At 48.0% G+C, this 24,640-nt stretch overlaps 1 protein-coding gene across 1 annotated transcript in view; it reads left to right on the top strand.

The window, feature by feature from the left end:
* The window catches only part of SUSD5 (sushi domain containing 5), a 52,042-nt gene that overhangs the window by 9,677 nt on the left and 17,725 nt on the right, over window positions 1-24,640 (top strand). The window contains exons 2-4 of the mRNA XM_060638143.3: window positions 129-306; window positions 5,066-5,184; window positions 18,933-19,121. Coding sequence (XP_060494126.3) covers window positions 129-306; window positions 5,066-5,184; window positions 18,933-19,121 — 486 coding nt within the window. The remainder of the gene's footprint in view (window positions 1-128; window positions 307-5,065; window positions 5,185-18,932; window positions 19,122-24,640) is intronic.

Here is a 24,640-nt window from a genome sequence, read left to right as displayed (position 1 = left end):
TGCTCATTGGGGACTTCCGGCCAGCAGGAAACTACAGCTGCGACCCGTGTCTGCCAGAGACTGAGTGTGCTGAGGTTCAATCCCGTGGATCCTGGGGTAAGCCCGTGTTCGTGCTTGTCCCCACACAGGGAAGCTGTTTGTGCTGGAATCCCAGAACGGCTCGCGCGGCCTGGAACTGGAGGTGGCCCGGCTTTCCTGCAGGAGCAGGGGTGCGCACCTGGTATCTGCGGACGAGCTGCGGAGGGTGGTCCAGGATTGTGCCTTTGCGGTGTGCACCACGGGCTGGTTGGCGGATGGCACCCTGGGGTGAGTCAGGCATGCAGGGGAGAGCTCTCCTTCCCTCGCACCCCCGCTCCCCCACCAAGGCTCCTATGGGGGCTCGGTCACCGTTTTGAGGTGCCAGGATGGGCCAAGGCCAGCGGACAGTGGCTTCGGGCACATTCTTGTTTTCAGTTCTCAAATAAAAACACGTTTCTGGAGTTCTGTCACGGTATTCCCTCCTGACTTTGTTGTTCCGAGTTTCTTTCTAAGTCATAAAACTAATACATGCTTGTGAAAAGTTCAAGTAATACAGACATGTGTGAAGTTCAAAGTGAGTTTCTCTCTTCTTCCCCACCTCAGAGGTAATGGCTGTTAACTGTTCGGTGTATATCCTTGATCTCTTCTTTCCCTGTGGGGGTTCGTCTACATACCTGTGAATAGGAGGATGGGAACGAGTTCTCTCGTGTTACTCCCATGGAGAGCTGGGTCTGTGTCCTCTCCCTTTAAATGAGGCACAGCATAGAATGGCCTGGACCAATAGAATACAGCAAGAGTGGTACCATGTGACCCCTGAGGTTAGGTCGGAAAGGTCCATGCCCAGATTCCTGGGACACTCACTTTTGACGTGTCATGTAAGACGTCTGCCTATCCCGAGAGGGCCATGCTGTGAGGAAGTCCAGGCCACAGGGAGATGCCCCACAGAGGTGCCCTCACCGATAGCCCCAACCGGGGTCGCGGTCCATAGCCAGCATCAACCGCCAGAGACGCCAGTGAAGGTGTCTCTCCGTGATTCTTGTCCCCCAGCTGTTGAGTTCTTGCCGGCTTCTGGGTCTTCCCAGCTCAGGCCCTAGACATTACAGATCGGAGGCAAGCCATTCCCCTCGGGCCCTCAGTTCCCGACCAAAGGAATCCTTGTGGAGAAACGATTCTTGCGGCCAGCCGGGAGAAAACTTCCCATTAGTTCTGGTCACTGCTTCTTTAGTCATACCCAGAAAAGGCAGGGGCCATTCCTGTCTCCTTCATGCCACAGGAATGTGAACGAGCAGAGCGGGCTCCAACAACTGCTTTGGTTGATAATAACCTTGAGGACGGGCTGGCAGATGGCCATAGACAACACACACAACCGGGCTGACTTACATTTCCAATTGGGCCACACGTGAAGCAGCAGTTGGACAAAGAAGACCGCTAAGGCTACCCCCAAAGCTTTTCAGTGAATCTGGAACCGTGGCTCTCTCTGCCTTACATTTTACATCCGGGTTCTGGACAGACAAAGTAGGTCCTGTGCATGCATATTTCCACAATGTAGTTAAGTGTGGATATTTTTCATAACGTTGTTGCTGTCATTACATCAGATAACCAGGGTGTTTAGGAATTCCGAAGAGCCAGTTTGAAGCCAGGCTTGGGTCTCCCAGGCTTTACAGATCAGGAGTGGGTCTTTGGAAAGGTCTGTCCTCTCTGGGTTTGCGGTATGGTGTTAGGACATATTAGTAGATCTCTACATTGCTTAGATGATATTTCTTTGTAGCAAACATACTTCCTTGATAGATTTACAACACGATGTATTAAAAATAAAACTATTTTGATGTTTCTGGAACCAAGAAGTATCTGATCATCAATACATACATTTCAGCCATCCCCCCTCCACCCTGAAGGCCAATTATTAAATGTGTGGCGCATCTTACAATTGATGGCATAGTAAACGTACAGTTCATGTGATCTGTGTCTCCATGGATTTCAGTTGACTGTACACATAAACCCAGAGGGGGATGGAGCCCTAAAGTGGTGAATCCAAAATTGGGGGCCACTCGCCTCCTGGAAGCCTTTGCGCATTCCATAAAGGATGACTGAACAAAACCGAGTGGCAATTTACATAGCTTCATAGGACTAGGACAGAGATTGGAATTCAGGTTTTGTGTAGGCAGGTCCTGTGGAGTCGTTTGCTTTGGGCTGGGACATTCCAGGGCTGTACCCCAGGAGTAAGAGTAAACTGGAAGAAGTATGCAGGCCCTCACGGGAACTGCAGCGTGGCTTAAAATCTTCTGGAGCCACGAGTGTGGCTTGAGATGATACTGGAGCTCCAGTGTTCCATATAGCTAGTGGAACTGATTTTAAACATCCTCTCTAGAAGGATGACATTATCCTAGGCAATGTATTTCCACAAACAATTTTAGGAAAAATAAGATTTGCCACACAATATAACATTAAAAAATTTTTTTAATGTTTATTTATTTTTGAGACAGAGAGAGACACAGATGTGAGCGGAGGAGGGGCAGAGAGAGAGGGACACAGAATCCGAAGCAGGCTCCAGGCTCTGAGCTGTCAGCACAGAGCCCGACACGGGGCTCGAACTCATAAACCATGAGATGCTGATCTGAGCCGAAGTCAGACACTTAACTGACTAAGCCACCTGGGCACCCTGCCACATAATATAACATAACCAGTTACATAAGGAGACAAGGCAACCAGAAAAAAGATAGCGAATAGAAGCTCTAGATATTAGCATTGGTAGATGCAGACTTTAAAATAACTTTTCAAATGTTCAAAGATACAGAAGATACAAGGAGAATTTTGACAAAAGACTAAAACTATGACAGTAACCAAGTGGAAGTTCCAGAAGTGAAACATACAGTAACTAAAATTAAGAGCATAGTGGATGGATCTAATAGCTGATTAAAAAAAAAAAAAAAAACCCAAAGATAAAATTAGTGAACCAGAAGATATTTCAGGAAGTATCCAGAATAAAAAAAACAAAAACAAAAACAAAAAAAAAAACCAGAAGAAAAAAGGATGAAAAATACAGAAGAAAGGGTAAGAGGCAAAGAAATATGTAATTGGAATTTTGAAAGAAGGAACAAAAGCAATTATCTAAAACTTAAGAAAAGACTTATCTACAACTGAGGAAAAACATCCAGGCACAGATTCAAGAAACCCTTCAAGGGGCGCCTGGGTGGCGCAGTCGGTTAAGCGTCCGACTTCAGCCAGGTCACGATCTCGCGGTCCGTGAGTTCGAGCCCCGCGTCAGGCTCTGGGCTGATGGCTCGGAGCCTGGAGCCTGTTTCCGATTCTGTGTCTCCCTCTCTCTCTGCCCCTCCCCCGTTCATGCTCTGTCTCTCTCTGTCCCAAAAATAAAAAAAAAAAAAAAAAAAAAAAAAACGTTGAAAAAAAAAAAAAAGAAACCCTTCAAAACATGAGTGGGACAAATAAATTCACAACTTGACACATCATGGTGAAACTGATAAGAATCTAATAATATGAAGGAAAAATATTAAAAGTAGTAATAAGAAGGGGTACCTTCCAAGGAGTGACAATAAATGGACAATGAAAGCCCCAAAACAGTTGAATGATACTTTCAAAGTGCTGAAAGAAAATTGTTGCCAACCTAGAATTTTATACCCAGTGAACATATCTTCCAGGAATAAAAGTAAAATAAAGACATTTTCAGACAGACAAAAAGTGAAAAAATTCATTATGTCAGACCTGCACTAAAAGAAACCCTAGAGGCTAATATTCAGGCAAGAGGACAGTAGTTACAGGTGGAAGCCTGGAGATTCAAAAAAGGAATAGAAAGAGTAAACATAGGGGTAAATTGAAATTGTGTAATTATATAAAGCAAGAATAATAGTACTAAACACTAAGTGGCATATAAGTCAGGAAGTGTTTTAAGTATGTTAATATATAGTATTTTAATTTTTTATGTTTATTTTTAAGAGAGAGAGAGAGAGAGAGAAACAACATGAGCAGTGGAGGGGCAGAGAGAGAGGGAGGCACAGAATCCGAAGCAGGCTCCAGGCTCTGAGCTGTCAGCACAGAGGTGGACGTGGGGCTCAAATTCATGAACTGCGAGATCACGACCCGAGCCAACGTCAGACATTTAACTAACTGAGCCACCCAGGTGCCCCAATACATAGTATTTTAAGTATTTTTAAGTTGTATTGTTGGAGAAGAGGGTGAAAGTAATATTAAAAAGTCAAGGAGGAATACATAATCTCCAGTGTAACCACTAAGAGGATAGTAAAAGGACATATAACTTACAGACCCATACAGAAAAAGGGAGTGCCAAAAAAAAAAAAAAAAAAAGAATTCAAACAATCAAAATAGGAGAAAGAAAAGAGAGGAAGAAAGAATGCGCAGAACGAATAGAAAGATGGCAGGTTTCAATTCACAGAGATCTGTGATTAAATTAGATTAAAATAGATGGGACACTTCATTTAGAAAACAAAGATTAAAAAAAAATCTACTACTTGCTGTTTACCAAAGATACCCCTAAATATATCATGGGGCAAAGATAAATTATGGTTTGTTAAGTAGCATGTATGTGGAACTGAATGATATTAAAATGATAACATTCTCAAACTTGTAAGCTGCTACTAAAGCTGTACCCAGAGGAACACGTAAAGCATTTAAATGTTTGTGTTAGAGAAGAGGAAAGGCTAAAGGTTTATAAACTAAGTTACGACCCGTCTTAAGAAATCTGAAAAGGAACAGAAAAACCCCCTCCCAAAGAAAGGAACCGATAAAAAAAGCAGCATTTTGTGAAATAAACAAAACAAAACAAAACCATACACTAGAAAAGATCAATGAGGTCCTTCCTCTGAAACTTGAATTGGTACATTCGGCCTCACTGAAGCATCACCTGTGTCTTCCTGACCGTAGACATGTGTTTGGGGAGAGTATTTCCCTACGGATGCTTTCAGCCAAAGATCCTAAATCAGAAAAATGTCTGCTGATTCCGAACCGACAGCAGAAAAGAATTGTTCTTTCCCGTTCTTAGTCCCCCTGACACAGTCTTCTTTGTGTGTTTCAGGACAACCGTGTGCAGCAAGGGGAGGGGTGAGCAGCAAATCGTGAGAGCCGTGGACGTGAGAATTGAAAGCAACCCGGTTCCTGGTGGCAGGTCCAATGCCCTCTGTATGAAGGATGAAGGTCAGTGCCAGAACCCTTGTAAAGGTTCTGGAGGGTGTGCATGGTTGCCATCCGAGGCTGCATTCTCCGGAAGCAGACCTTGCGACGAGAAAGGCTTCTGAAGAAAAGCCAGTAGGGCGGTGGGGCAGTGGGCAGAGAAAGCAGGGGTGCCATACTCAGCAAAGTCCACAGTGGCGGTGAGGTGACGGGTAACTTTGGCTCGGTCCTACAGGAGGTCTCAGGAGACAGTGAAGGTCACCAGTTTCCCGGATCAGGGGTGAAAAGGCAGGGGTATCCACACCACTGCACCTGTCAGTCATTGGATAAGGGCTGCTTCAGGGAGATGTAAATCCCCAGGCCCTTCTGGTTTAAGATGTGTGCTGGCGAAGGGTTCCAGTAGCCTGAGTGCCACCCTCCGGCAAAGATGCAAAAGTGCCCACCAGGAACCACCATGGAAATGATCAAGGCATCTAGGTGATGCGGGGCAGACCCCTGCAGCATCTGCTACAGTTGCTGATACAGCTTGTCCTTCGGTCTGTCTTCGCTGTGAACAGCACACTGAAAAGGAAAAAAAAAAAATCATTTTTTCCCCAAAAGGAAATTTACAGGATTTAGGAAACTGCTCCAAGGATGGATAATTCTGCTTCCCTCTGGTAAATCGGCTGAGCAGTGAGAAAACCACAGTGGAGTCTCCAGGATAGCATCTCATTGCACTGAAATCACTACACCTTCATTATCAGAAACACATGCTGTTGAGAGGGGGGTGTACGTGCAAACGGGGCAAAAGACAGCTGCTTACTCGTCAGTGCTGGAAATCAGCATATGTGCTGCTTGGCTGCACATTGGCCTCATCTGGGAGGTTTTAAGAGGTACTGATTCCTGGGTACCAGCCCTAGACATTCAGATATAAATGTTCTGGGCATTCGGGTTCTTTAAAGCTCTTCAGTGATTTTAACACATCGTCCAGCTTGAGAGCTGCTTTCCTTTTTTTTTTTTTTTTTTAATTTTTTTTTTTTTAATCTTTATTTTTGAGAGAGAGAGAGAGAGAGAGAGTGAGAGCAGGGGAGGAACAGAGAGAGAGGGAGATGCAGAATCCCAAGCAGGTTCCGGGCTGAGCTGTCAGAACAGAGCCTGATGCGGGGCTCGAACCTACAAACCGTGAGAACCTGAGCCAAAGTCGGACGCTTAACCGACTGAGCCACCCAGGCGCCCCGAGAGCTGCTTTCCTAATGCAGAGTGTCCCAAACCGCTCTGATGATGAGAAATACCAAAGGGACCTGTTAGAAATACAAACCCTCAGGCTGCATTCTAGAGGCACCAATCCTAATCTCGGAGGAAGGGGTCAGAGGAGTTGGGAAGTCAGAGAGCCAGGGGAGCCCCAAGGCCCTGGCTGGTGCCCGTTAGATGCTTATCAGTGACAGGTTTCTCTGCTCCTCCGGGCTCTTCCTCCAGAAGGGTTTCTTCATTTGCTAACTGCTATGGAAGGGTGTGTTGGGAGAGTCTCCTAGTATCTGCCCAGTCGAGCTAGTGAATGATGTGGCCTTGCTCTGCAGGGCTTGGGGAGAACAATACCCATGGTTTGTTTTTCAAAATCACCTAAGTAAATTAGAATGATCCTTTGAATCCCAAACACAGGCAAAAGCTCAGATCCCTGAGAGAGACAGAACAGAGCCAGAAGAAAGAGAGCATGACTTTCTTCCTTCAGTGAATATGTGGGGCTTCTGAGTCTTTTCTTTCCCTGATAACAAGGGGTGTCAGTTAGCTTTCGCTACGTAACAGAACACCCCACAATGTGGTGGCGTTAAACAACTATTTATTGAGTTCACTGCCTTTTTTGAACCAGCGGTTTGTGTTTTGCTGCTGGGCTCAGCTGGGCTCATTCAGGAGTCTACAGTCAGTGGCTGGTTAGGTGGCCTTGCTTCTGGGAGTTGGTGGCTGTTGGCTAGGGCACCAGGGGCCACTGAGCCATTGTTCATCATCATCCAACAGGGTAGCCTGGGCTTCCCGCCTCACAGGCCTTCAGACAGGTTGCGTCTATGCAAGTGTAGTGCATGAAGCCAGAGTTTGGAAACATCGGTTCACATCCCATAGGGCACCAAGCTCAAAGCCGTGATAGCAACTCCAGGATTACCGAGTTTTTGCCAAACCAACGCAGTGTGCCTTCTGATATACCACACTCAGAGGAACACAACTTCAATTCAGGGCTATTCCTGCCAAAAAGGCATAGCTTGACTCTAATCATGAAGAAACATTAGCCAAACTCAAACTGAGAAACAGTCTACAAAATGCCTTTAAAAATGTCTCAGAGGAGCAAGGCAAAGCAACTGTTCTAGATTAAAATAGGCTAAAAAGACTTGACGACAAAATGCAAAATATAATTTGTGAGCCTGGGCCGTATCCTGGACCAGAAGGAAATAGCTATAATTGATAACATCTGAATATGGATTAGGAATTAGATAATCGTTTAGTAACTGTACTGCAATTGTGTAAGAGAATATCCCTGTTCTGGAAATGTGTACCAAGGTTTTAGGGATGAAGAGATACCATATCTACAGCATACTCTCAAGTGGTTCAGGAAAGAATTACACATACAGATATACATACATATATAGATATATATACACAAACATACATATGTTTGTCTCTGTATAAATAGATATCTATATTTATCATGTATCTATTTATCTATCTAGAGAGGGGGAAATGATAAAGCAAATGGGTGAAATGAAAACACCTTGGTAAATCCAGATAAATGGGTTTTTCGGGTTTTGTTTTTTTAAATGTTTATTTCGAGAGAGAGCAAGTGAGAGCAGGGGAGGGACAGAGACAGAGAGAGGAAGAGAGAATCCCAAGCAGGCTCTGTGCTTTCAGCACCGAGCACAGCGCGGGTCTCGATCTCACCAGCCGTAAGATCGTGACCTGAGCCCAAGTGAAGAGTCGCAAGTGGATGCTTAACCGACTGAGCCATCCGTGCCGTGCCCCCCTGGATAAACAGCTTTGTGGAAATCCTGATTCTTAAAATTTTTCTGGAACGTTAAACTATGTAAAAATAAAAAATTTCCAACAACAAAAAAATAGTCTACGAAGTTCTCCAAAAACAACAACAACAACAACAACAACAACAACAACAACAGGAAAAACAAAAAACAGTCTGAATCATGGGAACCGACATGGGAAGCCAATTCGTGATGGCTGTCAGCCTATGTGAAGGGTGATGTCATTTTAGTAGAGGGAGCACTGTGTGTGGCTCATTAGTGCTCCAGAGTCCTGCCTCCCAGAACACTTTGCCTGAGCCTGGCCTGGCCTCCCCTCACCTCCAGGTCGAGAGGGATAGCCTCATGTGGGGAAGACTGGAGTCTTGGCCCTACAGGCCTGATTTATGAGGAGGCTTCGGGTGGGCCATGAAGGGGACTGAGGAATGCATGCTGAGGGGGTGTTAGGGATGGAGGGCTGCTCTCTCTTGAATATTCTAGAAAAGGAGGATGGATTCTGCCAGAGTCACTCAGAGAGAGCACCGTCCCTGTTCAGAGCCTCCTTTCATCCTTTTGAGCCTTGAAACCGCTCCCATGCAGCCCTTGCCCTACTCAGTGGAGCCGTTACTTTTCCTCAGTGGAGCCTTTGTTGACAGCGCAGTCAACAAGGGAAACCTGTGTGCTGAAGGTGTAACGCCTTAGCGGAAGCCGAGGGGAACGGGCGTCCTTGCGGCTCCCGTGGTGGTGGAGGTGAGGTGTGGTTCAGCATAGGCACCAGGGCAGTATCCCCTCCTGAGGTTGCCTTTTCCCTGACGATGCTTCACGGCACTTAACTCTGTGCTCCCACTTCTCTTTGGCAAGATGGGAACAACGAAGCGTGTTCACTCCGAAAATGGCAGACGTGGGCCTCATAAAGAGCTCAGAAGGAAAACAGAGCCTGTGGAATATCCTGGCAGCTTCCTTCCTGGGTTTCTTTTTTGAAATAAAGCTCATCATGAATGTAGACTTTTCTTATTTTCCTTCCAGTATTTTTGTTTCACTGACAGTGAGTTTCCAGCCCTCTGGTGATCTCACTTAAACTAATAAGTGAAGTTATTTTTAACCAGCTGGATGCCGATGGCATAAGCGGCCTCCGCGCGGGTTCTCTGGCTTTGCTTCTCTTGGCGGCTCGTCTGTGGGGTCGAGGGCCCGACGTCTGCAGGCGTCACGTCTCTTCTCGCCCCCTCCCTGGTGCACCCCCAAGGCTCCATGCAAGGTATGCCTCTGTCTCCCCCCTGGCCGGGCTGCTCCTTCCTACCAGCCGCCTTACCTGCTCAGCACTGCACACTGCTTCCTCTGCATCCTGGACAATTGCCTGTGTTTCCCCTGAAAACAGAGAAGGGGTTCTTCCCTTCCTTTATGTCATCGAGGAGGGAGCTGGATGCTCACCTCTTTAAGAGCAGTAAGGACTTTTTGAGAGTAGACGGTTCTCTCGTTTTGTTATCATGATTTATTGTCAAATTGGCTTCCATACAACACCCGGTGCTCATCCCAACGGGTGCCCTCCTCAGTGCCCATCACCCACTTTCCCCTCTCCCCCCACCCCCTGCAACCATCAGATTGTTCTCCGTATTCAAGAGTCTCTTGTGGTTTGCCTCCCTCCCTGTCTGTAACTATTTTTCCCCCTTCCCCTCCCCCATGGTCTTCTGTTAAGTTTCTCAAGATCCACATATGAGTGCAGACATATGATATCTGTCCTTCTCTGACTGACTTCACTCAGCATAATACCCTCCAGTTCCACCCACGTTGCTGCAAATGGCCAGATTTCATTCTTTCTCTTTGCCAAGTAGTGTTCTATTGTATATATAAACCACATCGTCTTTATCCATTCGTCAACTGATGGACATTTGGGCCCTTTCCATAATTTGGCTATTGTTGAAAGTGCTGCTATAAACATTGGGGTGCAAGCGCCCCTATGCATCAGCACTCCTGTACCCCTTGGGTAAATTCCTAGCAGTGCTATTGCTGGGTCCTAGGGTAGTTTGTGGGTTCGAGCCCCACATCGGGCTCTGTGCTGACAGCTCAGAGCCTAGATCCTGCTTCGAGTTCTGTGTCTCCCTCTCTCTCTGCCCCTCTCCTGCTCACACTCTGTCTCTGTCTCAAAAATAAACTTTGAAAAAATTAAAAAAAGAAAATGAAAATCATTCACGACAAGTCTGCCTTGAGAGAAGTACTTCATCGTCAGACAAATCTTTTTACCCTGCATTTTTATTTAGTTCACCAATTTGGGATTCTATGGGCCATATGTAGGTTTGCATTCTGTCTTTTTCACTCTGTAATGTACATCTTCCCATGACAGTGAATATGCTCCAAAGGATGATTTTTTAATGGCTATTACAACAGCCTATTATGAATGTACCCTAAATTAGACATTCTCCTGTTCTCAGACATTTCGGTAGTTGTGTGGTTTTTGTTGTAATAAATAATACCATGATTGAGCATCCTCCTACCTATATCCCTCTGCCTGTCTTTAATTATTTCAGGCTCCTTTTATAACCACGATTTCTCGGGAACTGTGTCAGAAATTGCACTAAGACCTTGTCTACTGTGTGCTGCGTTAGACAGGGTCAATCCCCACCCCCCCACCCCCAACCAAGAGCCTGTTGTTAGTATTTACCAGCACACCACTGGTCAGCTGGAATCAGCAAGCAAACAGAGAGGAATTATGGTACAAGTGAAAGGTGTCGACATTTCAAAAGAGAGGGCATTACTTTGAGGAGTCAGAGCAAATGAAACTGTTTAGAAAATAATTCATACACTCATTGAACGGCTATCTTTAGCTGCCATCCTCTCTCTCTCCTCCCCTTCATGGCCCTAAAATTCCTCTATATTCACCGTCTCTATGATCTCACCTCCCATCGTTTCTTCATCCCTCCGTCCACTGCTTTCTGGCTTCTGTCCTATCACGTGAGTGCAAGCGCTCTCACCGAGGCTACTGGAGGCTTCCCTGTGGACGACTGTGGTGCATTTTGCTTGCTATTTCTGCAGCCTTAAGTACTTGGTCATGCCTTCATCCCTGAAACACGTTTTCCTTTGACTTCCTTTCGGTTTCCTGTGTATCTGCCTGGCTGCAGCGGTGTGACCTGTATGAACTCTTCATTCTCTGCTCACCTCCTGGGACTCTCACCTGGGCCCTCATCTCCCCTAACTCTGCAGTGGCTTCAATTTTCATCCAAATACTCATTTGGGGTCTCCCTAAGCCTGGGGGTCTCCACTAAGCCTCAGGTTCCACACACGCAGCTACTTACAGATGCTTCTTTTAGCACCTCGAATGCCACCAGTCCTGCCCTGTGCTCATGTCCTTTAACCTCCTTACCCTCTCCCTTGCCCCAGCCTCTCCTTTACTCCCACAACTTCTCTGTTATAAGTTCCCCAAAACCTCCCTTCTCAGTATCTCCCGGATTCACCTGGCTCTTGCCATCTGCACGTCACATCAGCCCCTGTCCTGCTCCCCTGGACGTCTCAAATGGCCTCCTCACTGCTCCTTCAGTTTTCACATTGCTTCCTCAATCCGTTCTCTACCCTGCAACTGTGCTCCTTCTAAAGTGCCACGGGGATTGTGTTCTCTCCTGCTCTGAACTCTTTAACTGTCCCCCTTTCCCCACTGGACAAATTCCAGACTTCCTACCCGGCTTACGACGGCCTGCCCTAAACTCACACCTGCCTCCGTTGTATTTTAGCCTTCCGTCTCACTCACATATTTCCATTCCTCAAATAATGAGAAGGGCTCAGATATCAAAATACATTTTAAAGCTATAGTAAGCAAAATCATTTGGCACTGTAGAGGGCACAGGAGATAAATCCTCGAAAGCAGAAGGCTGGAAGTACCCAGACAGACCCAATGTGCTTAAGTGTTAGTATATAGTGGGAGTATATCAGTACATAGTGGATGGTGAGACTTCAGATCAGTGGGAGAAGGATGGGTGGAGCATTTGATAGTTAGTGCTAAGTGATTGGTTAAGAATTTGGGAAGGTGAGACAATGCATTGTTGTACTGATGTAAGGAAATCTCTTATAGGTTGATAAGGTAAAGACCGAAATACAGAAATACTTTTAAGAAATACAGTTGGTCAATAAATATTCAACTCTTTTTACCAATTTAAACATATGCATGTTTGTATAAGAAATCACTTTTTTGGTTCATGAAATTGTCCAAGTTTATGAAAATGATAGTCCCCAGGGTGCTGAGGACAAACAGGCAAGATTATACACCACTGAGGGGTGTAGATTCTTAAAACACTCATATTCAACTTGGCATAACCTGTCAGAAGCTTTAAAAATATGTATGCCCTTTCAAAAAATTCATATACCATTTCATCCATCAATTCTGCTTTGAACATTTTATTCTAAGGAATGAGCTTGGATAAGCACAAAAGTATGTTACAAAGATATTAATTACTTAGTAGGGAAAACTGGAAACAAAGTTAATGTTTAACAGTAGGGGAGTCCACTCTGATAAATCCATTACAAATGGATTCATATATAGTGATTTACAAGTAAATTCCAATGATTCAATTATCTGTTGATAGGGAAAATACCACAATATAATGTTAAATTAATAAGCTACAGAACAAAACAGTTATATCATAGTGTGGCAAGATACTGTGTGTGTGCAAAACTAAAAACAAAACCCATGTTAACAATGGTTATCATTGGTGAAATTCAAAAAGAATTTTAATTTTTCCTGTGGCATTTTTTCCCTGTGATTTTTTTCAGGTTTTCTGGCTTGTATAAGAAATACCCATATGGATAATTTTTCAATTTTTTATCATGAAAACTTTCAAACAAACAAAAACAGGAAGAATAGTATCACCAATCCCCATGTGCCCATCACCCAGCTTCAGTAGGCAATATTTTGCCAACTTGATTTCATCTATTTTCTCCAGTGCTTTTTTCCCATCGAGATATTTTAATTTTTTTTAATGTTTTTATTTATCTTTGAGACAGAGAGAGACAGAGCGTGAGCAGGGGAGGGGCAGAGAGAGAGGGAGACACAGAATCCGAAGCAGGCTCCAGGCTCCGAGCTGTCAGCACAGAGCCCGACGCGGGGCTCGAACTCACGGACTGTGACATCATGACCTGAGCCGAAGTCGGACGCTCAACCGACTGAGCCACCCAGGCGCCCCCCATTGAGATATTTTAAAACAAATGCCAGACATGATATCATTTCATTCTAGAACTTTTGAAAATTATTTTTAGGAGGGGAAACTCCGGAACTGGTATCTTGTAGATTCCATGTGACGGTAATTGATTTAAATTTATTGATTGATACAGGATTTAACTGCGTATGAGCTTTCCCACACCTTGCAAATACTGCAATACTTCCAGGGTAGAAAGTCTGCAAATTGGGAACCACTCCCCTAAAAGGCACAGATCCTTGTCAAATGCAGTTTCCCTTGGGAGAGGTTGTGAGTAATTTTCACCCATTTATACCTCATGCTGAATAAATTACAGACTTTCTGGACGGGAGGTATTTTTTAAATTGACTTATTTCATGGAGGTATGATTTATATCAGCAAAATGCACAGATCTTAAGTTTGACGAGTTTTGACAAATGTATACACCTGTGTAACCAACACCCAGTTGTGATACAGAACATTTCCTTTACCCCAGGAAGTTCCCTGGAGCCCTTTTCCAAAACTCCTCTGCCTGTCCTCATCCCAGCAGAGCCAAGGCAATCTCTGTTCTGATTCCCATCGCCATATATTAGTTTAGCCCGTTTTGGGGGGTAGGTTTTTTTTTGTTTTTTTTTTTTTTTGTTTTTTTTTTAAATTTTTTTTTTTCAACGTTTTTTATTTATTTTTGGGACAGAGAGAGACAGAGCATGAACGGGGGAGGGGCAGAGAGAGAGGGAGACACAGAATCGGAAACAGGCTCCAGGCTCCGAGCCATCAGCCCAGAGCCCGACGCGGGGCTCGAACTCACAGACCGCGAGATCGTGACCTGGCTGAAGTCGGACGCTTAACCGACTGCGCCACCCAGGCGCCCCGTGGTAGGTTTTTATCTAGAGCAGTAGTTCTCCAAGAACGGTCCCTGGACCAAATAGTACTAACATCACCTGGGAACCTGTTACAAATGCAAATTCTTGGGCCCTAACCATGACCTTCTGCCGAGTTAGAAACTCAGAGTAGTGTGTGTGTATGTGTGCATGAGAGAGAGAGAGAGAGAGAGAGAGAGAGAGAGAGAGTGTGTGTGTGTGTGTGTGTGTGCACTGCCAGCCTTCATGTGATTCTGGTCATGTTCAAGTTTGAAGAGCTTGGGGACTAAGAACAAAATTGGACAGAATGGGGAGGGCAGCGCTGGTTGTGTATGGGGTGAGTAGGGTGGGACGGAACGGGGTAGGTTAGCCCAGAAGACAGCTGCCTCACATAGCTTAGAAACACCGAAAGGAAGGAGGAAAGGCTGAGCATTTGTATCAGAATTTCTACATTTTGGTTTTGCAAAGTAATAATGAGGGTCTGTAGGCTTCAAGTTTCGCAAAAGAGAAGCATCAAGTTTTATATGAGTTCTAAACCTGTGGAAACTGGTTTTCACAAGCTGTGATTGGCAAATGAGTCGTTTATTTTATAAACGATTTTGTAGACAAGATCTTCTACAAAATCTCTTTTCTTGGAAGGGAAACTAATAGAAATTGCTCTTTATGTTGCAATTGCTGAAATCCAGCTTGAGGGTCTGAGAAATTCACCAACCGCAGTCCCTACCTGCAGAATAATGGAGAAGTAGAAATAAAGGCTGCCCAAATGGAAGTTTCCCTGAAGAGAATAGGACCCAGGTATATAGCCAGCTGCTTCCCCGAGCTCCCTCGGGAGGTTCAAGATGGGAAGGTTAATGAAAAGAAATGATTCAAGTTGTGCCTGGACGTGGGTGGTGCTTTTGACATGTGCTTGGTTGTGTTAGCACACAGAACTGTTGTCCTGGAGTTTCTGAAATTACACCACCAAGAAGCCGTGCGTTTCCTGTCTTGAGCATTTGCGGGAAATTCAGAAATACACGGTGTGTGTATGCAGACCCTCAGCAGCACGATTGCGGTTTTCCCGAGCCAGATTCCAGCCTGTGCCATTCTGCAAATTAACTCCGAGGGAGAAGATCCCATGAATCTGGCAGGCTGCGAATTTGGCCTGAAGCACCCCTTTGTCGACTCTCGGAACAGTGACTCTGCCCCTGGATCTTCCTTCCAAGGAGTTGGTGTCGTGTCCCACAGATAGCACCGTGTGAGACCGATGGGATTTACCGGCCCTTTGATAGTGAGTGTTGGACCAAGAGCCTCCGGTTTCCAGGACTAGATCCTGGGAAGAGGAGAGAAAGTTGGCACGTCCAGCACGAGTCCTGGCCAGCCGAGGAGGGTGGAGAGAGCGAGGGAGGCTATAGCCCCTGAGGTGCTAGCTGGAATCCGGGCCAGCCTGCTTGACTGAGGCTTGGTCCGTTCTTCCCAGGATGCCCTGCTCAGACCGAGTGAACCCAGAGAACTCAGACTGAGTGGACGCTTCTCTGCTCGGCTGGGGGGACCCCCGGATTTGTGGCAAGTTTCAGATGGCCGCCTGTTGTACCTGCCCCACCCGTGAAGCAAACACTTGAGCTCCTGGGCTTCACAGTCAAGGCAATTGGGGTTAAAATGCAGTACTCTGGGCCAGCTTCCCGAAGTACAACCACACCATTTTTCATTCAAAACCTCCTGTGTGAAAGAACATGCATAGCAACGACTCTCTTTGAGAAAGTGCTACCAGAATTACAAGCTGACAGGCTAATCAGGGTGGCTTCAGGCACAAGTCCTATTTTCTGTTTTCGTCTTTTTTTTCTTTTTTTTTAGCATGTCTTCTTTTAAGCAATATGCCTCTTAGGTAATTTGACGGAAAGGCTTTCCTTTCCAACATAAAACTAGAAGAGGAAATTCAAATTAAAAACTATTTCCTTTCTTTGAAAACGAAAAACAAGCATCACCAAATCCCTTTGACGCAGCAATTCCGCTTCTAGAAGTTTATCCTAATAAAATATGTGCCGAAATGAGCTGGTCATTCTGTAGCATTGTTTTTGAAAACTTGAGGGGCACCTGGGTGGCTCAGTAGGTTAAGCGTCCCACTCTTGGTTTCGGCTCAGGTCATGATCTCATGGTTTGTGGGTCTGAGCCCCAGGTTGGGCTCCACACTGACAGTGCAGAACCTGCTTGGGATTCTCTTCATCTCTCTCTTCCCCTGCCTTGCTTCTCTCTCTCTAAATAAATAAATAAATAAACTTAAAATTTTTTTGAAAACACTGAAAAGTTGGAATCAAAATGTCTGTAATGATTAAATAATTTGCTATGGTATAGCCTTTCAAAAGATTGGGGTAATTTAAAGTGCTAATGTGAAAGGAGCTCTAAAACGTTAGGGAAAAAATAGGCTTCTAGTTTACAGCCCTGCACGTAAGGAAAGAAGTTGAGCCAATAATTAATAACCTCACCAAACAGAGAGCACCAGACCCAGATGAGTTTGCAGAAGATTCTACCAAACATTTAAGGAAGAAATAATACCAATTACTAAGACAACCTCTTCCAGAAGTTAGAAGCAGAGCGAATGCTTCCTAACAGATTCTATGAGATCAGCATTACCCTAATACCAAAATGAGACAGAGTCATGACAAGAAGGTAAATCCACAGACCAATAGCTAATGAACATAAATGCAAAAATCCTCCACAAAACATAGGCAATTTGAATCTAACAACGTATAAGAAAGAATTATACACCATAACCAAGTGGGATTTATTCCAGGTACGCAAGACTGGTGCAACATTCAAAAATCAATTAATATAACCCATGACATCAACGAGCTAAAGAAGAAAACGCACATGATCGTATTGATAGATGCAGAAAAGCATTTGACAAAATCAATACCCTTTCAAGGTATGATTTAGCAAACTAGGAACAGAGGAGAACTTCAACTGTATAAAGAACATCTATGAAAACCCTACAGGTAACCTCGTACTTAATGGTGGGAAATTTGAAGCCGGAAATCTTAGTGGGAACACGAAGTTATTTTGTGTACTTTGAAGGGAATTTATTGTGTCTGTCCCTACGTGAGAGGACCGGGTAGGTGAGGGGCTTCGGATCGCACCAGGAGTGGCCCTGCCCACCTCGAGGGTGGAGTCTGACCCGTGTCTCAAGCCCCAGCTCTGTAACCATTAACCTCTTCCTTCAGCTAAGAGTGTCATTCCACACAGTCAGACTCCGTGTTGGGATCTGCCCCACAGACCTCTGAACCCAAAGGCCTCACATGAGCCGGACCCCAGGGCTCCCACTGATGCAGAGGCAGGAAAGCTCGGATCCTCCTTTTCTCACCTTCAGGGCTCCGTCGCTGGCTGACGTCTTGGGTTTTTCATAAGCAATTTGCAAGTTTTAATACAAACCAGCCTACATTCATGGCTAACAGGCTCATTTCCAGTAAAAAAAATATATATATATATGCACCAGTAAAAACATTCTCAGAGGACATTTAGAACAAGGGTTTAAAAGGAAACCTGGGCCTCATTCCCCAAAAGTGACTCTCGGGACCAGCCTGAGGGCAAAGCCCTGGAAGAGGTTCCAGGGAATGGGAGGGGGGGCTCTTCTTCATCTTTAGAGCCAAGCGTGGGGCTCCCCCACAGAGGGACCCGAATGTAAACTGTGGACTTCCAGTGAAAGTGGCATGACAGTGTGGGTTCAGAGTTTGTAACAAATGTGCCCCCCGTGGTGTCGGACGTGGATAATAGGGGACGCTGCGCCTGTACGGGCTCGGGGGACACATAGGAACCCTCTGTACTTGCCACTGTACTTTGCTGTAAACCTAAAACTGCTCCAAAAAACAGCTATTGGTAATACATATGATAGAAACTTAGGTTAAAACCACACACAAAACTATACCTAGCTGTGTCTACAGACACGTGTACATATATTGGTATATCTGTGCTTTTTGCATACACCAAACTGGTGACGGTGTCGCCATCAGAGGCTGGGGGAAGGGAGGGCACCTTCTGCTGTACCGTCTGGTCCGTAGCCTTTTAGCTTTTCGACCAAGAGTATCTATCTGTAGCCTTTTAGCTTTTCGACCAAGAGTATCTATCTGCAGCCTTTTAGCTTTTCTACCAAGAGTATCTATCTGTTGGCTTTCGTTAGTAAAACGGAAAGGAGCTTTGCTGCTAGACCTTCGCCTCTGGGTCTTCCTTGCGAGGAGACATTCGTGGGTAATGTTGCCTGGCAATTTCAAGAGGAGACATTCGTGGGTAATGTTGCCTGGCAATTTCAAGATACAAAGTCGTAGCACTTTGTAGCACATTTATTCACTCAACAGGTTTTTTTAAGTTTTTTTAATTTTGAGAGAGAGAGCGTGCGCGCATGTGAGAGAGAGTGAGCGCACATGCGAATGCAAGAGTGGGGGGAGCCGGAGAGGGGCAGAGAGAGAGAGAGAGGGAGAGAGAGAACCCCAAGCGGGCTCCACACTGTCCGCACAGGGCCCCACGTGGGGCTCGAACCCCTGAACTGTGAGCTCGTGACCTGAGCTGAAGCCACGAGCCAGACGCTTACCCGACCGAGCCACCCAGGTGCCCCCAAGCAGGTGTTTTGTCTTTAGTGCCCCATTGGTGCCAGGCATCTGGCCAGGCTCTGGGGGCGCCAGGGTGAAGGCGAAGTGGGCCCTGTGACCCCAGTTCAGGGTGCAGGCAGCACCCGGGAGGGGGAGAGCTGTTTGTTCGTTCAGGTTTGTTTTCTCCCGGTAGTTGGGGAAGGCTGACCACTGCCTCCTTTTCTTCAGACAAGCCGTGTGGAGACCCGCCCTCGTTCCCACACACCATCCTGCAGGGCCGCACGGGCTTGGAGACCGGGGATGAGCTGCTGTACGTGTGCGCCCCGGGCCCCGCCACCGGCCGCCGCGGATCGGCCTTCACCTTGCTGTGTAACAGCTGCGGGGAGTGGTACGGCCTGGTGCAGGCCTGCGGGAAAGGTAAGACCCCCCCCCCCCCCGGGCTGGGCCCCCTCCGGGCGCCCACACACCGTGAGCGGGGCCTCGCCCCTTCTGCTGGCAGCTTGGGGTGGCCTCTTCTCCACAAAGGTACCTTTGAAAGAGGCTTTCAGACCTCCCCACCCCCCCGCCGAGTTCTGGACCTGCCCACGTCTGCACTTGACCTTAGGTTAACTTTCTAACTTATTTCCCTGGAAATCTGATCAACATGCCGAACCAAGTAACAGTGCTTGTGGTAAAGAGGAGCCCTGATTGTAACCCGGGCCAGGGGGTGGTCATGAACGCAGGACGCAAGCTGGGCTTCCCCGAGTGTGGGGGGTCTCGCGACTGGGCTTAACCTTTGTGGGGACCTTGAGGGCTTCGCTAAGGGTTGTGACAGGAGCCCGGGGCTCATCCACCGGGGCGGGTCCACAGCCTCACATGCAAGCCCTGCTTCTTTGCCCCTGAGCCGTCCTGGGGCTGTCGTGGGGGTGGAGGGTGACGCCGGGAGGATATTCCAAGACAGCTGTGTGGTCTGGCCCCACCGACGACAGCTGCCCGCCGCTGTCCTGCCACCTCGTTCTGTTCCCGGGGCTGCAGCCTGAGGCAGATATTTAGTTGAGACTAACGATTCCGGGTGGACATCAGACACCAGAAACCTGATCTGATTCCCCCAGGTGTCCCCACTCCATTATCATCATAAACCTGAGGGTCTCAGGCTTCTGCACCCACCCCCCACCATCCTGGGGGATTCTCCCTGTAGCAGAAATCACTGTCCCCAGCCACAGCCTGGCCTCCCTCCTCATGACCTGGGCATATGGCTTCTTGCCGGACTCTGAATTGTTCCCTGGCCTCAGGAGGCTCCTCTCACCCCAAGGCTCCTTTGGGGGCCACTTCCTGACCACCCCTCCCCGCCCCCCCCCCCCCCCCGCGACATCTGGGTACCAAGCGGAGGTTGGCTCCACAGAGGGGAATGAGTCCAGAAGCACAATGGTAACGCATTTATTGGGCAGTCTGTCCCTAGAACGTCCCACAGATCCCACGGGGGAACCACAAGGAGACTAGGGTGATGTCCTGTCTATGAGATGCATCCGTGCTGTGGCCCGAGCTGTGGTTAGTTGTCTGTGCTGCTGTCTGCGAAGGGTGAACACAGCAGCACTGTCCCTGCGGTCTGCCAGCGGACCTTTGGCTTGTCATTTGCAAGCTGTACCGCCACGATTGTTCTCATCCGGGTCGTCTGGGTCACACGCGAGCGTCTCCCTGCTGGTTCCTAGGAGTGGAATTGCCTTCCGGGGGTTAGCGTGTGTTCGGTGTTGGTGGATGCTGCTGCAGAATTTTCTAGAGTATTCTGACCAGTTCACTCTCTGGACTAGCTATGTCTAAGAGCCCTCATTGTTCAGCCTTCTCACCAACCTTCAGGACTGTGACATTTTTACCTTTGCCAACCTAGGGACTGCTCTGCGGTCACTTGCTTGTAGTATTTATTTCTCTGGTTGAGCACTTACCACATGTTCAGCAGGCATTAGCATTTCCTCTGTAAAATGCCTATCCGAGCCTTTCTGCCCATTTTTCTAATTGATTCAAATTATTTACCTCATGTAGGATTTCTCTCTTACATAAAACTGTCTTGTAAGTTTTTTTTTAATGTTTATTTATTCTTGAGAGAGAGAGTGTGAGTGGGGAAGGGTCAGAGAGAGAGGGAGACACAGAATCGGAAGCAGGCTCCAGGCCCCGAGCTGTCAGCACAGAGCCCGACGCGGGGCTCGAACCCACGAATGGCGGGATCGTGACCCGAGCTGAAGTGGGACGCTCAACTGACAGACTGAGCCACCCAGGTGCCCCACATAAAGCTTTCTTAAGTGTGTTGCAAACATTTTCTCTCATTCCGTGGCTTATCTTTTTCCTCTTGGAGTATCTTGTAATGGATGAGATTGTTTAAAATTCCCTATTTCACTACTTCTCAAACTCTCTGTGCACCATTGAAAATTCTTTTCTAGTATTGGCAGACTGATGCTTTAGCACAAAGTATAGTGAAAGCCAAGTAATATAAAGCTAACCTAAAGCCCCAAATACAATACTGTTTTGTTTTTTTTTATATATAAATAGACATAAAATCCCCCTTCCAAATTGTTATGACAGCTTCTAAAAACGTGCTCTCCAGGTATCTACTCGCCTTGGTGCAGACTAGTAACAAGAAATTGCAGACTAGTAACAAAAAGCCCTGTGGGGGTGATCTTTCAGGCCTTGACTCATCCTGGCGACTTCGCTGTTGTTTGGTGGCAGGCAGGAGCCTCCCTGCCGGTTCTGATCATTCACCTGCTGGAGGAAACCAGGCCTGAGGCCCCGGCTTCCTGTTTGTAGACTGCGGCACCCCAGAGTAGAGCCCACCCCCCGAGACTGTTCCCAGAGCGGAGCCGGCTTCATTTCTGGTGAGGCTCCGGCCTTGGAGCCTGACCGGCTCGGGAGCCACGCCCACCCGCCCCCGGGCTGGGCTGTTTACCGGGCTCCAGTGGAGTGAGAACTAAATGCAGGTTTTGTGTGTGTGCTGCCGTGTTTATTTTCGCACAGCAAGGCAGACTTGTTAGAGCTTTCAGCTGTGGGGCGGGAATTCTGGTTTCTATCCCTGTCTGAGTATACAGACTCTTACAGTATTCGTTGCCCTGTAGATTTAACGTTCAAACTAGCCGTGTCATTATAAGGGGCGTGTGTGTGTGTGTGTGTGTGTGTGTGTGTGTGTGTGTGTGTGTGTTACGAGAATATCCTCACCAGGGATTCCACTCCCTTTGGCACATGGAGGTTTATAGTGAACGTCCATCTTTTGGCGAGAGAACTGCTTCCAGTTGGGGAAAAGTCGTCTTGGGAGAGGGGCCGCTCGGGGGCTGGACCCCGCTGGGTTTGGAAAACGGCTCTGCCTGCTGTGGGCCGAGGGGCCACTTCACATCCCTTCGCTTGGCCCGGCCCAGGTGCTCTGTGTGTGCACTTGAGCCAGCCTGTCCCAGCACTAAAGGGAACTCTACGAACCCGGTGCCTCAAGGGAGTCCCAAGCAGCAGATGATGTAGTGGAAGGGGAAGCTGGAAACCAGGTGAAATTTTGGAGGCCGTGTGTGTGTGTGTGTTTCCAGACGGCAGAAGCGCTCAGCGATGCGAGAGGCTGCAGAGAGCAAGTAAATGAAAGCTGAAGCGGGTGCCTTGGCTTCGCAGCACCAGGAGGCTCGGCTGCCCTCGTGGTCTCAGTGTGAATGTGGGGAGCGCGACGCTCCTGGGCCATGTTGCCGCGAGCACAGGAGTGAGGCGGGGTGAGGAAGAGGTGGGGGCAGACGAGTCATCCTAAAAGCTCTCCTGCTGCCTGCTCGCCACCAGAACGAGGCAGAGACACAGGGCAGGGCCGGGGGAGGATCGGGGGACCAGAGAGACTGTGAGGGTTTATTTCGTTTGCGTGCTCACTTTGTCATTTTAAGGCGGGAGAAACTTCAGTCTGTGTAAATGAGGCTGGAAAAGCTCGGAAGAGAAGGGGAGACTGAACTGTTTTTCTTGACTTCCCCGCGTCTTAATTCGCTCATAGGAAAACACGGACACCCGCATGGGGTTCCTGCCGCTGCACCACTTAGAGCAGGACCTGCGAGATGAATGGAATCTCACGGAATGTTCTTTCCCCTTCACCTTCATGCTGATCCAAGAGAGCACTCAGGCCCCCTCACTTACGGGATCTGAGGGGCTTTGCGCATGACTCTGGCTCCCTGCCCGCTTCCTTGTATGTTATTGACTCTAGCCCCTATTCCACCGAGTAACCAGAGGCATCCTGGGACTTACAACTGTCCGTTCCTTGTGAGAAGCTAGTCTTTGCCAGCAGGTGTCTCGGGTTCTGGAGAGCGGAGGTCGCACTTAAAACAGCCTGGGGCTCTGACGAGTTTGCTGTCTGACATTCTGGAGGCTTAGGAGGTCAAGGCTAGTGGGAAGGCTATTCCATTCACAGCTGGCCTTGTATAGACACCTGAAAACTGGCGGGATGTCTTGGGTCACATTGTCTACACAGAGAGCCTGTGCAGATGCGTGTGATTTATCAATGGAGGAAAGTGGGCAGGGAGGCAGGAGAGGTGAGGGGCGGATCGATGTGACCCTGGCAGCCCTCTCCCTTTGCCTGACCTCACGAACTGTGCCACAGGGTCGGTCCCACTGGAAGCGAGGAGGCCAGCTCCGAGTTCCTCTGTATCCATCCGGCATTGGCTGCTGGGCTGGGTGATGTGCTGTGTGGGGGGCACCGAGGCCGGTTCTCGTTCCCCCGAGGGCAGTTGTCCAGAGAAGGGCCTGTCTGTGAACCATTAGCTGCCAGCACTCACAGCAGCCGGGGGATGGGTGCAGCGGCCTGGGAAAGGGGACGTGGTTGGGGACATCAACAGCCCCCACGACTGCAGTGGAGAACGTAGCTGTTTATTAAGCCATCAGTTCTGGAGAGCAGCAGTGGTTTTGGTTTTGCTTGAAATCCGTTAACAGGGTGGGGACTGGCTGGAAAAGCTTGTGTCACCATGAGAAAGGATGAACCCACAGGGGCGTTTACACCCGGGCGGGGGTGCAGGACGTGCCTCGCTCGCCTGCTGCCTGGGTTGTGCATTCACTGCAGGTAAGATCGAGCCTCAGTGGCGGCAGTGAGGTCTCTCGCTTACGCACCGTGACTTTGTCCTTGACCGTGAACTTACATGGGCGAGGGCTGACTTAACTGCCGCCTTTCCTTCTGTGAGCCGGTGTCTGTCTAGCTTTGGTTCCTAGAGGCCAGGTCTGGATCTGGCCATTCAGCTTCCCGTTCTCCTGTCCAAAGCCACACATCTTGGTTCCTGTTCCCAGCTGGGCAGCAGGAAATACCTGTCATACCTCTCTGATGTCCTCAGTGTCTAACCGGCTGTGGCCCTAATTACTGAGAAATCCTGAGGCTTTGGCCCCTGAGTGTGTATGCAGCAGGCTTCCACGCTGGGGTTGCTTTTCCTTGGGCATCTTCTGATGCCAAGTTCACAGTCACCTTCAAGGCTGTGTTTTGTCTCTGGTCGTCTGTATTCTGAAAACCGTCGGGCCTCCCAGCCCCCCAAGAGGCCACCCCCGGCCACACGAGCCCAGTGATGGTGCCCACACAGTCTCACTTGTGTCTTTCCCTTGGCATGCTGCCCCTCCCCTACTCGCTGTCCTGGCCTCACATTGCCTTCAACACCTCCGTTCTCTCCTGACTTTAGCACGCAGGGGTCCTGTGGCCTCCACCCTGGGCTCCAGGCCAGGCCGTTTATCCCATCTTTGTGGTCGGGGTGGGAGAGGACAGCTACTGCAAAGTAGCATAGGGCAGATGACCCGGAAGTGAAAGACTCGGAGACTCTCCCTCTGTCAGTTGCCCCTTGTTGGCCCTTTGAAACTTGCCCGGACAAAAGGCATCACCAAGTGTTAAGACAGGCTCAGAAAATCCTTTAAGACTTTCCACTCTTAGGGGCGCCTGGGTGGCTCAGTCGGTTGAGCGTCTGATGTCGGCTCAGGTCATGATCTCA

Source organism: Panthera onca, chromosome C2 (genome assembly GCF_046562875.1).
Source record: "Panthera onca isolate mPanOnc1 chromosome C2, mPanOnc1 haplotype 2, whole genome shotgun sequence".
Taxonomy (NCBI): Eukaryota; Metazoa; Chordata; class Mammalia; order Carnivora; family Felidae; genus Panthera; species Panthera onca.
This window is presented reverse-complemented; position numbering and strand designations above follow the sequence as displayed.